Source organism: Triturus cristatus, chromosome 4_1 (genome assembly GCF_964204655.1).
Source record: "Triturus cristatus chromosome 4_1, aTriCri1.1, whole genome shotgun sequence".
NCBI lineage: Eukaryota > Metazoa > Chordata > Amphibia > Caudata > Salamandridae > Triturus > Triturus cristatus.
In genome coordinates this window covers 736,785,354-736,798,751 of record NC_140585.1, presented here as the reverse complement: position 1 = coordinate 736,798,751, position 13,398 = coordinate 736,785,354, and the positions used below count along the sequence as shown (strand labels likewise).

At 49.9% G+C, this 13,398-nt stretch overlaps 1 protein-coding gene across 1 annotated transcript; it reads right to left on the bottom strand.

Annotated features, from left to right (window-relative positions):
- Window positions 1-8,118: 8,118 nt before the first annotated feature.
- ASCL1 (achaete-scute family bHLH transcription factor 1) lies at window positions 8,119-12,079 on the bottom strand. The gene is made up of 2 exons (XM_085650606.1): window positions 10,860-12,079; window positions 8,119-9,299 (listed from the first exon to the last, which is right to left on the bottom strand). The coding sequence occupies exon 1, from the start codon at window positions 11,513-11,515 to the stop codon at window positions 10,871-10,873; it is 645 nt and encodes a 214-aa protein (XP_085506732.1). The 5' UTR covers window positions 11,516-12,079; the 3' UTR covers window positions 8,119-9,299; window positions 10,860-10,870.
- Window positions 12,080-13,398: the final 1,319 nt, after the last annotated feature.

Genomic DNA, 13,398 nt, shown 5'->3' with positions numbered 1-13,398 from the left:
AATCCTTTGTGAGGGCGCTAAGGCAGAGACTTTGTGATGTGCAAGTGTGGTAGGTGACAGCCCCTCGTCAACTCAAAGTGGCCCATCTTGCCAACACCTAGTTTCTCTTTGTCCCACAGTCTGGGAGCAACACACAAATGGAAACTTCCTGCGACACGTAGTCATGTGACCCAGGATCTGGCTGGTGGCACCAAATGGTTATAAAAGTGCTATTTTCAGAATCCTGACAAAAAATCTGACTTTATGATTAAGGAGGGTTTTTAATAACAAATCTATAGAAACCAAACTCAATATCCCTACTTGCTCCCAGTTGAAAGCCATCACTTATTAAATGGAGCAAGGAAACATAAAGTTACCCTAAGGGAGAGGTAGGCCTTGAAGTATTGAAAAACAAATGTAGGAGTTTATCACTTCCAGAACACATAAAACTTAAAAGTACATGTCCAACTTTTCAAATACACTGCACTTTGCCTTCTGGGCTATGTAGGGCCTACCCTAGGGGTGACTTCTATGCATGAAACAGGAAAGTTGGCCCTGGGAAAAGGTGTAGTCTCGCAAGTCGACATGACAGTTTAAAACTGCACACTTAGGCTGCAATGGTAGGCCTGATGCAGTGGGTGGCACCATCAGAGCTGCAGGTCACCAGTAGCATTTAATTTACAGGCTCTGGACACATGGAGTACCATTTTTCTTTTAGAACTGGCATCTTTCTGCATGTTTTCCCTGTCTTTTTAGTTTCTGACCTTACAGTTTTGACTCTGTTTTTTTGGGTGTAGTGCCTCTGTGTACTTTCTCGCTGCTGTTCAGTGTTAAAGTGCAAATGTTCCCATTGTAAATTGTATTATGTATTGGTGTTTCTATGATTGGCATATATATGGTTTACTGATAAGTCCCTTGCTAAGTGTACTAAGAGTGCCAGGGCCTGTCAATCAAATGCTGCTAGTGGGCATGCAGCACTGATTGTGCCACCCACATGAGCAACCTTTCAAAGGGTTCTCAGACCTGCCACTGTAGTATCTGCTTGCAGTTTTTACTGCCATGTCGACTTGGCAAGTGCACCCACTTGCCAAGCCCTAACTTTCCCTTTTATTACATGTGAGTCACCCCTAAGGTGGGTCCAAAATACCCCTATGGGCAGGTGCAGGGGTTTTGAAAGGTAGGACATGTACTTGTGTGTGTGACGTGTCCTGATAGTGAAAGACTGTATATTTTGTTTTTCACTGTTGAAAGGCTATCTGTTCCATAGGAAAGAATGGGAAGTACTGGGTAACACTTTACGAGTATATCTTCCCATTGGGACAAGATAGTGAAATGGAGTTTAGTATGCCTGAACTCAGAATGTAGAAATGCATCTTTTAGTAAAGATAATTTCTATCAATCAATCAATCAAACAGAACATTTGTAGAGCACACAACTTACCCGTGAGGGTCTCAAGGCACCGGGGGGATGGAGGGTGCTGCTACTGCTCGAATAGCCAGGTCTTGAGTAGCCTCCTGAAGGTTAGTAGGTCCTGGGTCTGCCGTAGGAGGATGGAGAGGGTGTTCCAGGTGTTGGCGGTGAGGTGGGAGAACGGTCTGCCGCCGGGGGTCACTCTTCGGATGCAGGGGACGGCGGCGAGGGCGAGGTTGGCGGAGCGGAGTTGTCGGTTCGGGGTGTAAAAGGTGAGTCGTCTGTTTAGGTATGCTGGTCCGGTGTTGTGGAGAGCCTTGTGTGCATGGGTGAGGAGCTTGAAGGTGATCCTCTTGTTGACGGGAAGCCAGTGCAGGTCTCTCAGGTGGGGTGTGATGTGGCTGCGGCAAGGGATGTCGAGGATCAGGCATGCAGAGGCGTTCTGTATGCGTTATAGTCGTCTCCTGTGTAGAGGGCGTTTCCGTAGTCCATCCTGCTGCTGACGAGGGCCTGGGTGACCGTTCTTCTTGTTTCGGTGGGGATCCACCTGCAGAGGGTGTTGAAGCAGGAGGACGAGACGGCGTTGACTTGCTTGGTCATGGAGAGTGTTGAGTCGAGGAAAAAAAACAGGTTGCGTGCGTGCGTGAGTGGTCGGCGGGTGTCGGAGCTGCTCCCAGTGCGGGCGGCCACCAGGAGTCATCCCAGGCTGAGGGGATGGAGTCGAGGATGAGGACCTCCGTCTTGTCGGAGTTCATGTTTTGTGTTTAAAAATATCACTTTATAGAAAGTAGGTATTTTCTTGCTTAGCCATCCTGTGTGATATCCTGTGTGCCTCTGCTGGGTTGTGGATTGACTGTCTGGCTTTGGAGTGACAGGTGCTGCGGATATGCATGCTCTTTAGACAGCCACTGGGGGTGGATGTTTGTTCTACCTTTCCTGGATGAGCAAGGGCTGAGCTGAATAGATCTAGGTTAGAGTAGTGGGAGGAGATTTCCTTGCACGTGAATGGGCCCAGTCTGCCTTAGACAATGGGGTCTCCACCTTCTGCCAGGAAGCTGGACCGGAGAGGATCAAACTTGTTTGGACTGAGCACAGACACTCTCTTCGCAAGAGAACAAAGAGAAACTGAGTATAAATATTGGGGCCTAGACCCCAGAATGTTAGAACTCGTTTGGATCAAGGAACCTGCCAAGAAGAAGAGCTGGAAGAGCTGCCAGGAGGAGAACTGCCCCTTAGCTGTGCTGTTGCTTTGCTGGGTTGGCCTGCAGTCACTGCTTCTGCCTTGGGCAGTGAAAGGACTGGACTGAACTTTCTTCACTTTTCGCTGAGTATCTCCAAGGGCTTGAAATAGAGCTTACCTTCTGTTCACATAGTCTCAGGGACAACAAAGACTTCACTTACCTAGGGGTACTGCCTCTGGAACCAGAGGTTTCAGTTGCCACAGAGGGGAAAGCAGCTGACACCGTCACTGACACTGTTGCTGGCTCTGTGTCCTGAACGCACCGCAGAAGGCACCGCTGCACTTCACTGCACCGCCCTGGTCTCACCGACGATGTTGCTGCATGCTGACCTCGACACCCGTGACTGCACCATGGTTTGGGGGCACCGCTCGTCAGTTTCATGATGCACCACCCCGTCCCACACCGCAGCCTGGGCTGACCGACACCAGCTCCCATCAACCGGCACTGCCGCTTGCACCGTGACACCTCATTTGTGAAGTCTTTGGACGGCCTGAATTACTGGATGTAATAAATACACTGTGTGTTGTTTATACAGACGGACCTCAGAGATTATCACTCAGAGTGATTGAGCACGAGTTTGATGCACAGCCTCGGACAAGTAGATGTGTGGAAGATAGGAGTCTTTTTTATAGGGTCAAATTTGGCGTTGTATGATTTTTTGTAATGTTTTGTACTATTTGTTTAATTTCTGTATATAGTAGGATTTGTATGTTTGATGTATTATAATTTACAGCAACTCTATTCCTGTTTCTGATAAAATGTGAATATTTGGAGAGACCCAATAAAAGAAAGATCTCGTAATATTCGAGTTGTATCTATGATTAATTAATGTAATCATTAGAATTAATAATAGCTGTATCTTTTCCTGCTTCTTGGCTTGTTCACTTTCTTAGTATATGATTAGCCCTTGAGAAGTTGGGTGACTAGGGGTTCCTTTGTTTTTTCTCTTTTTTGCACCGTGACCTGTCAGCACCGCAATGAGCACCGCCCAGCTTCGCATTATAGCCCAGGTTTCAACACCACTAGATAGCCATCACCAAGCCGCTACTTTCACTGTGACTTGATAGCCCCGCACGCCGCACTGCTACACTTCACATCGCAACCACGATGGTTCCTGCGACCAACCTGCACCGACGCGGTCAGCCAAACCAAAAGTACTATTTACGAGTCTGCTGACACTGTTGCCGGTCTTCACCGATGTGGTTGGCCGGAACTGTTGGGTTCTGTTGTTTTCAGAACAGCGGTAGCCCCGGACGGAACTACACGGCTTTAAGGAACTGCATTATAAAGTCATTCTTGCAAAGGGCATATTTTTAATTACTGTATATTTGTCTTTTATCGTTCTGGTCTTGTTTGCTCAGATAAATATTGGTTATATTTCTAAAACTGGTGTGGTGTCCTTTTGTAGTGTTTTCACTGTATCACTGTATGTATGTGCCCAATGTTTAAATTGTGCTCATGTTTGAATTTAATTATGTGTATAAACTTGTAAAACAATCTTGTAAAACAAACAGTAATAAACTAAATACAGCCTGTGATTTAAACATGTTTGTGAATATCATTTATCATTCTAAGAAGATCCAAACAAGTATATAACTTAAATAATATTTTTGCATACTCCTTTGTGCAATCTATCGCCATACCACAGTTAGGTCTTCTCAAGAAACAGTCTCATACATACACATGGGCTTTCAGACAGCCCTCTTCATCCACTGGACTGTTCAAATCTCATTAACATTTTGCTTCCACCCACTACAGAATACACCATGCAGCAATGTGCCATCCCACTTCAGTCTTTGACTGTCTTTACTGTGAGTGATGACATTTTGATTTTGCACATATGTACATCCCCCTAAAACTAGTCCTCTTCATTGGCAGGGCTAGTATGACAACTGATAATCTCATTTCTGGCTTCATTTCATTTTTATTTTTTTCTTACGATTAATCATTTTTAGATCTTGCCTAAGACAGCACGTATACTGCATTTTGCGGTACATATTGCTAGCTCAATGTCGGCTTAGAGGCCACCCACTGCTCACCATTGGTTGGCATTATTGGCATTCAAATGTGCTTGCTTTTTTATTCCTTAGTTTATGTAGACTTTTGTAAGAAATTGGGTTATTGGTTGAGAGGGGTGAATGTCCTACTCAAACAACAACCATAATCCTTGTCAGGGTCAACCACTAAATTCACTAATTTAACCTGTGCTTATCCCTCCCGTAGCTTGGCATGAAGCAGCCAGCCTTAACTTAGAGGCAATCAATAGCATGAGAGCAGTGCTAGGATTGGTCTGAGTGGCTTGGTTCGCCGCTCAGACAGTGCCTGGGAGTCTGTGTTGTTTCTCCAACTCAGCCTCCAACCCAGCTGTGCAACACGGCTGGGTTGGAGATACCTAAGTGCGCAAGACCTGCCGGCCTAAGATGGCCGGGCAAACAGTCATAGGCACGTACAGTGTGCACTGCTCCTCCCCTGCTGGCTGTGATGGTAGCCAAGCCCATTCCAGACTTGGCTGGCTCTAGAGCGAAACAGTAAAAGTAAAATAATAAAACCAATTTATAATTGTATTTTTCCGGTTTCCCTCAGCTGGCTCTCAGCAGTGGGGGTGACGCTCTTCCGCCATAGGGGAGGAGCCGGTGCCGCTGCTCACTCTCTGTTGTTCATGGGTTTCCCCATCACCCGCCCTACATTGTCTATGTACTTCCCCATTGGTATTTCTTGCTTGTCCTTCTCTACCCCGCCCCATCCTTCTCTCCTCTCCTTCGTCACTCTGTGTTGCCTTGTCCCTGACCACGACTCACCCCAGACCCACGCTCCCATTTTTTTTAAAACACTTTAGTGCTATATCAAAAACCATACTAGCACTGTATCAAAAAAGTGCATTTTGTATTAGTTTATATTTACTAATCGATCTCGGATTGAGAAAATGAAAATAAAAAAATGCTTGCCTCAGCTTGTAGGGATAAACATCTCAATTGGTACACGCCTACAAAATTATGTGACGACCGTGTCATCGTGCGTTTTTTTACATTATTTTCAGCCATGCTACACAGCAGTCAGTCTGATGCACAACATGACTAAAAGTCATTGCCAAACACAATTGGTCTCAAAGGCGAGACTTATTGGCTTTACCAGTGATTGTTTACTTATTTTTTACTTTGCAGTCATATGCATGCCATATGTGGGTGGAAGTATTGTGACCTTTTATTACTTTTACACTTTTCATGCCTATTGCATAGGGCTTGCCAGAGCTTGTTTTTGTTTCAATACCGATAAAAAAAGCCCCATTGGTTAATGGGGGTCGAAATGAGTAACCTCGGTCTGCAAGTAGTGCCTGGAAAGAAAGCAGGCCAGCAGCCCAGGTCTGATCATTTGAACCGGGCTGCGGTGCCCTGTGTGTGATTCCAGGGGTCCCTGCCAGGCACAGGCGCCGCTGATTTATGGGGGAGCTGAGATAACCGAACTCTGCTTGTCAGGGCAGAGAAAGGCTCCCCTCGCCTGCACAAAAAAAGCCCTTTGTGTTGCTAAGCGATTAGAGCAGATGTAATGAGATTTGCCCCAAAACTGCTTTGCCCTTTCCTATCTGAAGCAAAAGTGTGTGTTTTGTGAATTTCTGAGTGCGCCTTGCACAGTGCAGCAAACAGCAGCTTAACTTTTCCTTTCACTAAATGAGGCTGGCTGTTTACTATTCAGGGCCTGGCAGAAAACACCTGTCTACACAAGGAATGAAATTTCGCCTTTTGTGGAGAATGGAACATTACCCTAATGTTATATTCATCACCGTAAATGACTGCCGCACTTTCTCCTCTGCCATATCTGCAGATTTACAAAGGAAGTGGGCGTGGGCTTGCGAGATTCCCCCAAACAGGAAGCAGGAATAGAGGTTTATGATAAACACTTCAGGGCAGCTTACGCTGCCGTCAAAGCACCCACTTTCAGTTTCCAGGGTTGTGGCAGCAAACAACAAGGGACCCCACACTTCCCCCTGGCAGTGGCAGTGCCAGGTGTGAGTAGTCGATGCAGGAATTTCCTTTGTATTCTGGTGTATGCAGTTTTGTATATCCTTATAAACACAGGATTGTTATTACCACGGTGCATATAAAAACAAAGACAGCACGGAGTCCCCAGTCATGGAAGAACCCAAAAGTAGACACGGCATAGACAATCTGAGGAATCGATATTTAGTAGAACCTATATATTTTTTAAATGGAGGGTAAACAACTTGAAGCGGGACTGGAATAGGTGCGGTGGCTGCCTTCTTCAATGCGGGACATGCTTCCTAAAGTCTATGTAAATAAACTGACTGGCTGGGCCTGAGGCTCTTGGAGCTGCACCTCCGCCCTTTGTGCTGCTTTTTTTCTGGTAAAAGGCCTTTTTGCGCGTTGCCTTCCGCTTGGCTGGGTGCACGCTCCCTGAATGCGCAAGTGAGGCGGGGTGGAGGGCGGGTGCCGGCCGGGCCCGCAGTAGCATTCCGGTCACGTCCCCCCGAACTTACAACAGGCAACCAGGCCAAAACAGGCCCAAATCCTCTTTCAGGTTTGGTAATTGGGCACTTTCGGAGGCAGCTCACGGCACTGGGCACAATCCCCGAGCAGCAGCGGTGGCTGCGGGGTCACGGGGCACCGGCCCCAGCCCGACCTCTGTCTTTGGGAGGGTGGGCGACGGGGGCGGGGGTGCTTGATTTTAATTCACCCATGGCAACTCTCCCTATTCAGAAGACACACTGCGATGTTTGTTTAGCCAAAAACGTAGACAGGGCGGGCTGATGTGGCGGAGAATGGGTGGATTCCAGGACTGGACAGTGCCAATGAAAGGACGGCGGGGCTGGGGTAGACTCTAACACAGGGCTCTTATTTGCTCTACTACGTAGTGTTACTAAACGTTGCCTTGTGTGCTAATGTGGTAGAAACGAGGCCTATGTCTGGCCTGAGTACACTGAAGGTGCTGCGCGCGGCTACTAGGGTACACGCCAGGGACAGAGCGCCCTTTTCTGAACTGGTCCTCTCTGAGCGGAAGTCATCATCAGATGACGAGCCGGGGTTTTAGGAAGGGCGGCGTGAGGCCGGCACAAGCGCAGCCAATGACTTGCTGGTCGCTTTTCGCATTCAGAGCACCCTTGTTCAGTGTAATTAAAGCGATAAGGGAAATATAACGACTGGGCAGTTCTGAAAACCCTCGAAAAGTGCGACTGTGCGAGCAGTGACCCAGTGCTTTAAATGGGCCGTTACTGTCCGTACTGTCCGGTACGGAGTACCGGCACTTGTTTTTATTTTGAGAGGGAGTGTACCTGTACTTCTCAAGAGAAACGTAATACTTTTAATAGGAGAGTACTGACACTTCTCAGAAGCATGCAGGTGCTGTGGTACAGAGTACCTGCACTTCCATTTTTCCATTGGCGAGCACGCCCTGCGAGAACCAGGATGTCCTATCTTCTCGTGTTTTGTACACCTGCGAAACTGAACACAATAAAAACAGTATCATGTGTGTTTAGCAAAAAGTTTTATTACGAAACAAGTGTGTATAAAATAAGGTCATACAATGTTTGTAATAAAACGTCGAGAAAAGGCAGTGCTTGAAGTTGTCACAAGGCAGCGTTTTGGAGGGCCGCCTGCTAGGTTTGGCCAATAGCTGCTTGCGTCCGTTCAGTGTGCTCTCGAGTCAATAACAGCGTTATTACACAAACAAGGTTTAATCCAAGTAAGACACGTTGGTGCTAAAGTTCATCTGGGGGTCCTAAGCCCACCTCCACCTTCACAGAGCCATGGCCCAAGAATGGCAGCTGCAAGGTCACGAGGATTACACGTCTAGGTATGCCGAGGTAATAACATTACATATTAAAATATGAAGAAGTACACATTATATATCATCTGTACAAAAAATGTATAAATCTCTTATGTACAAAAATAGCTTAATATGTCCCCAAACTGGCCGGGAGATAGATACAAATAAACATTCTTACAATATAAAATCTAATTTGATTGGAAGCATCTATGAGGAAGCAGGTACAAAAATAGTCTATTGGGATGGCGGGGTCTTTGAGTACAGCAGAGTGGACATTGCAGTACAGTCTAGGCATAGTGCGGGTGGGTGTCCTACGGCTGGGATCAGGGGGTCTTTGAGTACAGCAGAGTGGACATTGCAGTACAGTCTAGGCATAGTGCGGGTGGGTGTCCTACGGCTGGGATCAGGAGGTCTTTGAGTACAGCAGAGTTCGACATTGAAGTCCAGTCTCGGTAGAGTGCTCGAGTCCCACAGCCGAGAGTTAGGGGGTTCTCTGGGAACAGCAGAGCCCAACATTGAGGTCCCGTCTCTGGATAGTGCTGGTGTTCTACAGCTGAGGGTTCTTTGAGTACAGCAGAGTCCGACATTGGAGTCCGGTCTCCGGATAGTGCTGGTTGCTTGAGTCCAACAGCCTTCTTGGAGAGCAGGCCTTCGGGGGCTGCAGCCGACGTCTGTGGCCCCACAGCTCATTCTGTGGAACCCTGTGTCTCCCGCTTGCAGGAGGAGCTCTTTGGGGCACCCACTGAGGCCCGGCGCCCGGGTCCAAGTCTCTCTGTCTCTCCAGGTTACCCAAGTGAAGTGCAAAGGCAGCCAGTGCTTTGGGTCCTGGGAGAGGCCGCAGCTCCTGCATGTGCTTCATCCATCCAGCCATCTTGAGGCCAACGAGGAGTCCTGGGGATCAAGGAGAAGCAGATTAATACATGGAACAGCATCAGATCTAGGCACAGACTCAAAACATGATCTAAAGAGAGACATCTTCACTAGGCCACAGCTCGGACCTGTCACTGTACCAACAGGCTGCATAGGCCTGGGTATGGTTGTACCACTATACGGACACAGATAATATTGTGGTACAAGGAAATCGAGGACAGAATGTCAAGGGACAGAATATTGAAGGGTAAGTGCATATAGGGAAGTATAGATTAACTATTCCTAACCCACATCTGCATACCTTCAAGATATATGTACCGCGTAGGTACATACATGTGGAGTTAGGTATAGAAACTCTAGTCTTATCTGTCAATATTTTGTTCTTGATAGTTTGTCCTCGATATATTGTCCCATCTAAATTGTTGGTTTGATATTCAGGGTGCACACCCTGGTTACGACACGTGGACAGGCAAACAGTTTTCAGGAAATTGTTTTGAGACCATGAAACAGAAATTACCAATGATGGGCACCACAAACAGTTTAGAAGTATGACACATCAAGCCACAATAACTGGAAGAGTGTGTGGGAGTGGGGGTTGAGTCGTGGAACGGGGCACAACAACAAGGGGTGTAAGACCAGAGTACTTATTAGTGCATGATCAATGGCACACGCATTCATTTAACGGCTACCTAGGGTCAAGGGCTACCCGAGGTTAGATGGCCATGGTTCTGAACGTGGGCACCCAAAGAGGGTTATAGTGGTATTGGTATCACCCGAGCAGTGAGAGTGCTAAATATGCATTTCACAAGTACATACAGGACAGAATGTGGCTGCTAAGTGATCATTCTTAGGGTGGGTGACCTTGGACTCTGGTTTGGGCATATAGGGGGTCACACTGAGAGTTGGCAGCAGTCTTAGCAGAACTTGGCTGGTATTGATGCCATGAGTAAGAGGGATTCTGCAATAATGCGAGGACAAGGGTGCAGTATGTGAGCACCAGGGCAAGGATGTGGCAGGTGGTATGCTGTAACTTGTTGTGGGTGGTGTGCTATGACTCTAGCCATAACGCACCTCTGGTTGTTGCAGGATCTTGGGTGGTGGTATGGTGCAGGACATTGCATAGCAGTGCAGTGCACTCCATGCATACAAGTTGTGGCAGTAGGAGATAGTCAGTATGTGGTGGAGGCAGTAGACCACAACTAGTACCTGGTTGATTGTGGGGTTTGGTTGTGGTAGGAGGTGAAAGCTGATACTGGAATGGTGGCAGTATAAAGTGTGTCTTTCAGCCATATAGTACAAGCCGTGGGCGGGACACGCATGCGGCTGTGGCAGGACGCAATGGCCAGTTTAAGTTGTAACAGGATGCGATGGTACATGAGTGACTGCATCACATCGCCCTCGGGCAGGCAGGCTATGCCGTGATGCTGCAGTCACTGTGGGAGATGGTAGCATGCACATCACCTCGCAGTCAGTGCTGGTCAACTTGTGGTCATTAATGATGGACAATACAAGGAAGGGAGGAGGCAGAGTCCTGCATCCTTTGCAAAAGTACACACCCCGGGACCCTTCCCAGACACCCACCTGCTCGACGCTCAGAACCAGTTGGTGAAGTCCAGTAGCTCCTGCTCTTCGGGGCTCAGCGGCTCGTAGGAGCCCTCGTCGGAGGAGTACGAGGAGACGGGGGAGCCAGCCATGGAGTTCAGGCCGTGGGCCGCGGGGACGCAGTGCGGAGAGAGCGCGGGGGAGAGCACGCCGGAGCGGAAGGCGGCGCTGACCGCGTCGTGCTCGTCCAGCAGCGCCTGCAGAGCGCGGATGTACTCCACGGCGGAGCGCAGCGTCTCCACCTTGCTCATCTTCTTGTTCTGGGCCCCGCTGGGCACGTGCTCCCGCAGGGTGGCGAAGCCCAGGTTCACCAGCTTCACGCGGTTTCGCTCTCTCTCGTTGCGCCGGGCCACAGCGGCGGGCTGCTGCGGGGGCAGGCTGTACCCGAAGCCCGTAAAGTTCAGCCGCCGCTTGCAGCGCATCAGCTCCGGGGAGGTGGAGCGGGGGCGCTTCAGGGCCGCCCCCTGGGCTCCCGGGCCCTTGGTCGCCTCCGGGGCAGACTTCTGAACAGACTCCGGGGGCGGGGAGGGCTTGCCCGGGCTCAGCTGCAGGCTCTGCCCCCCAGACGTGAAGTAACAGGCGGGCGGCAGGAAGTGCTGTTGGGGGGCGAGGGTATGCATCTTGGTGCTGTCCATAAAAGGGGGCAGATATTGGTGCTGGGGAAGACGAGATTCAGAAAGCTGTGGGAAGTTGGTCTGCTAGGACCACAGAGGGTCTTCCAGACTCGAAAGGGAAGCTGTCACTTCTGCTGTCGGAGCTGCCGAGGCTCTGAGCCTGGGAGTACAGCTTGCTGTTTGGGAGAGGTTGTTGCTGGAAGTGCAGAGGTTCAGGGGGCAGTCTGCACCAAGACAATGTGGTTCTTCTGTTTCTGGGCTCAGGGGTGCAACCCGCCCTCTGAAGAGGAGATTGTTCTGTTTCTGGGAAAGGTGGGTCGCCTGGAGGCAGCAGTCGAGGATGCTGCTGTTGCTCTCGCTTTTCCGTTGATGCTGCGGCTGGCACGGGGCGAAAAGGATGCTGTGGCTGCTTGCTGCTCTTGGTCCTGCTCCCGATGCTGCTAGTGGCTCGGGCCAGGGAGTGGCTGCGCTACTGGGGCTCCCTTGGAGGCTCGTGGCGCTCGCGTGCGCTGGCTGCTGTTTCAAACTCTTTCTCGTGTCTGTCCTGAATCCTTACATTTATATAGGAGTCGGTGATGTATGCAGGAGGTGCGGAGGGGGTGCTGCCGCCTTTTCATTGCACACACAGCCCCACGCGCTGCCGACGCCCCTCCCCGCGCCCCGCAGCTCCATTCACTCAGAGAAGGGTGAGTGCCCCCTCCCCTCTGCTCCTGCCGTGCGTGCGCCGGGCGCGTGCCGGGCACAGCCCTGGATCAACAGGGCGGGCGTAGCGAGGAAAGCATGGGCGGGGGAGGAGGAAGCCAGGAAAGCACTAGAGTGGGCAGCTCGGGGGTTGGGGGGGGGGAGGAGGCTGCAGCTGAGGGGGTTGTCAAGCCAAGCTTCTGGAGCAAACAACAGCCCTATGAGGATCATGTGCTGGGCCAGCACCATGCTTGTCCGTACACTCATCCCACACCATCAATACATACACTTCGCTCCTGTGACACACCTTAATCAACTGCAAGCACCTTACTCCTCACACTTCTCACTCCAATGCACAAACCTCCCCCCTGCACGCTCCTCACTCCGATATACAAACCTCACCACTGGACTCCTCACTCCAATGCACAAACCTCACCTCTGTGCGATCCTCGCTCCGATGCACATACCCAACACTGCACGCTCCTCACTCCAATGCACAACTTCACCCCTGCACGCTTCTCACTCCAATGCACCAACCTCACCCCTGCACGCTCCTCACTTCAATGCTCACACCTCACCCCTGCACGCTCCTCACTCCGATATACAAACCTCACCCCTGCACGCTCCTCACTCCAATGCACAAACCTCACCCCTGCCCGCCCCTCACTCTGACGCACAAACCTCACCCCTGCACGATCCTCACTCCGATGCACAAACCTCACCCATGCACGCTCCTCACTCCAATGCACAAACCTCACCCATGCACACTCCACACTCCAATGCACAAACCTCACTTCTGCACTCTCCTCAATCCAATATACAAACCTCACCACTGGACTCTCCTCACTTCAATGTACAAACCTCACTCTTGCACACTCCTCACTCCGATATACAAACCTCACCCCTGCACGCTCCTCACTCCAATGCACAAACCAACCCCTGCACGCTCCTCACTCCAATGCACAAACCAACCCCTGCACACTCCACACTCCAATGCACAAACCAACCCCTGCACACTCCACACTCCAATGCACAAACCAACCCCTGCACACTCCACACTCCAATGCACAAACCTCACTTCTGCACTCTCCTCAATCCAATGTACAAACCTCACCCCCTGAACCCTCCTCACTTCAATGTACAAACCTCACTCTTGCACACTCCTCACTCCGATATACAAACCTCCCCCCTGCACGCTCCTCACTCCGATGTACAAACGCCAC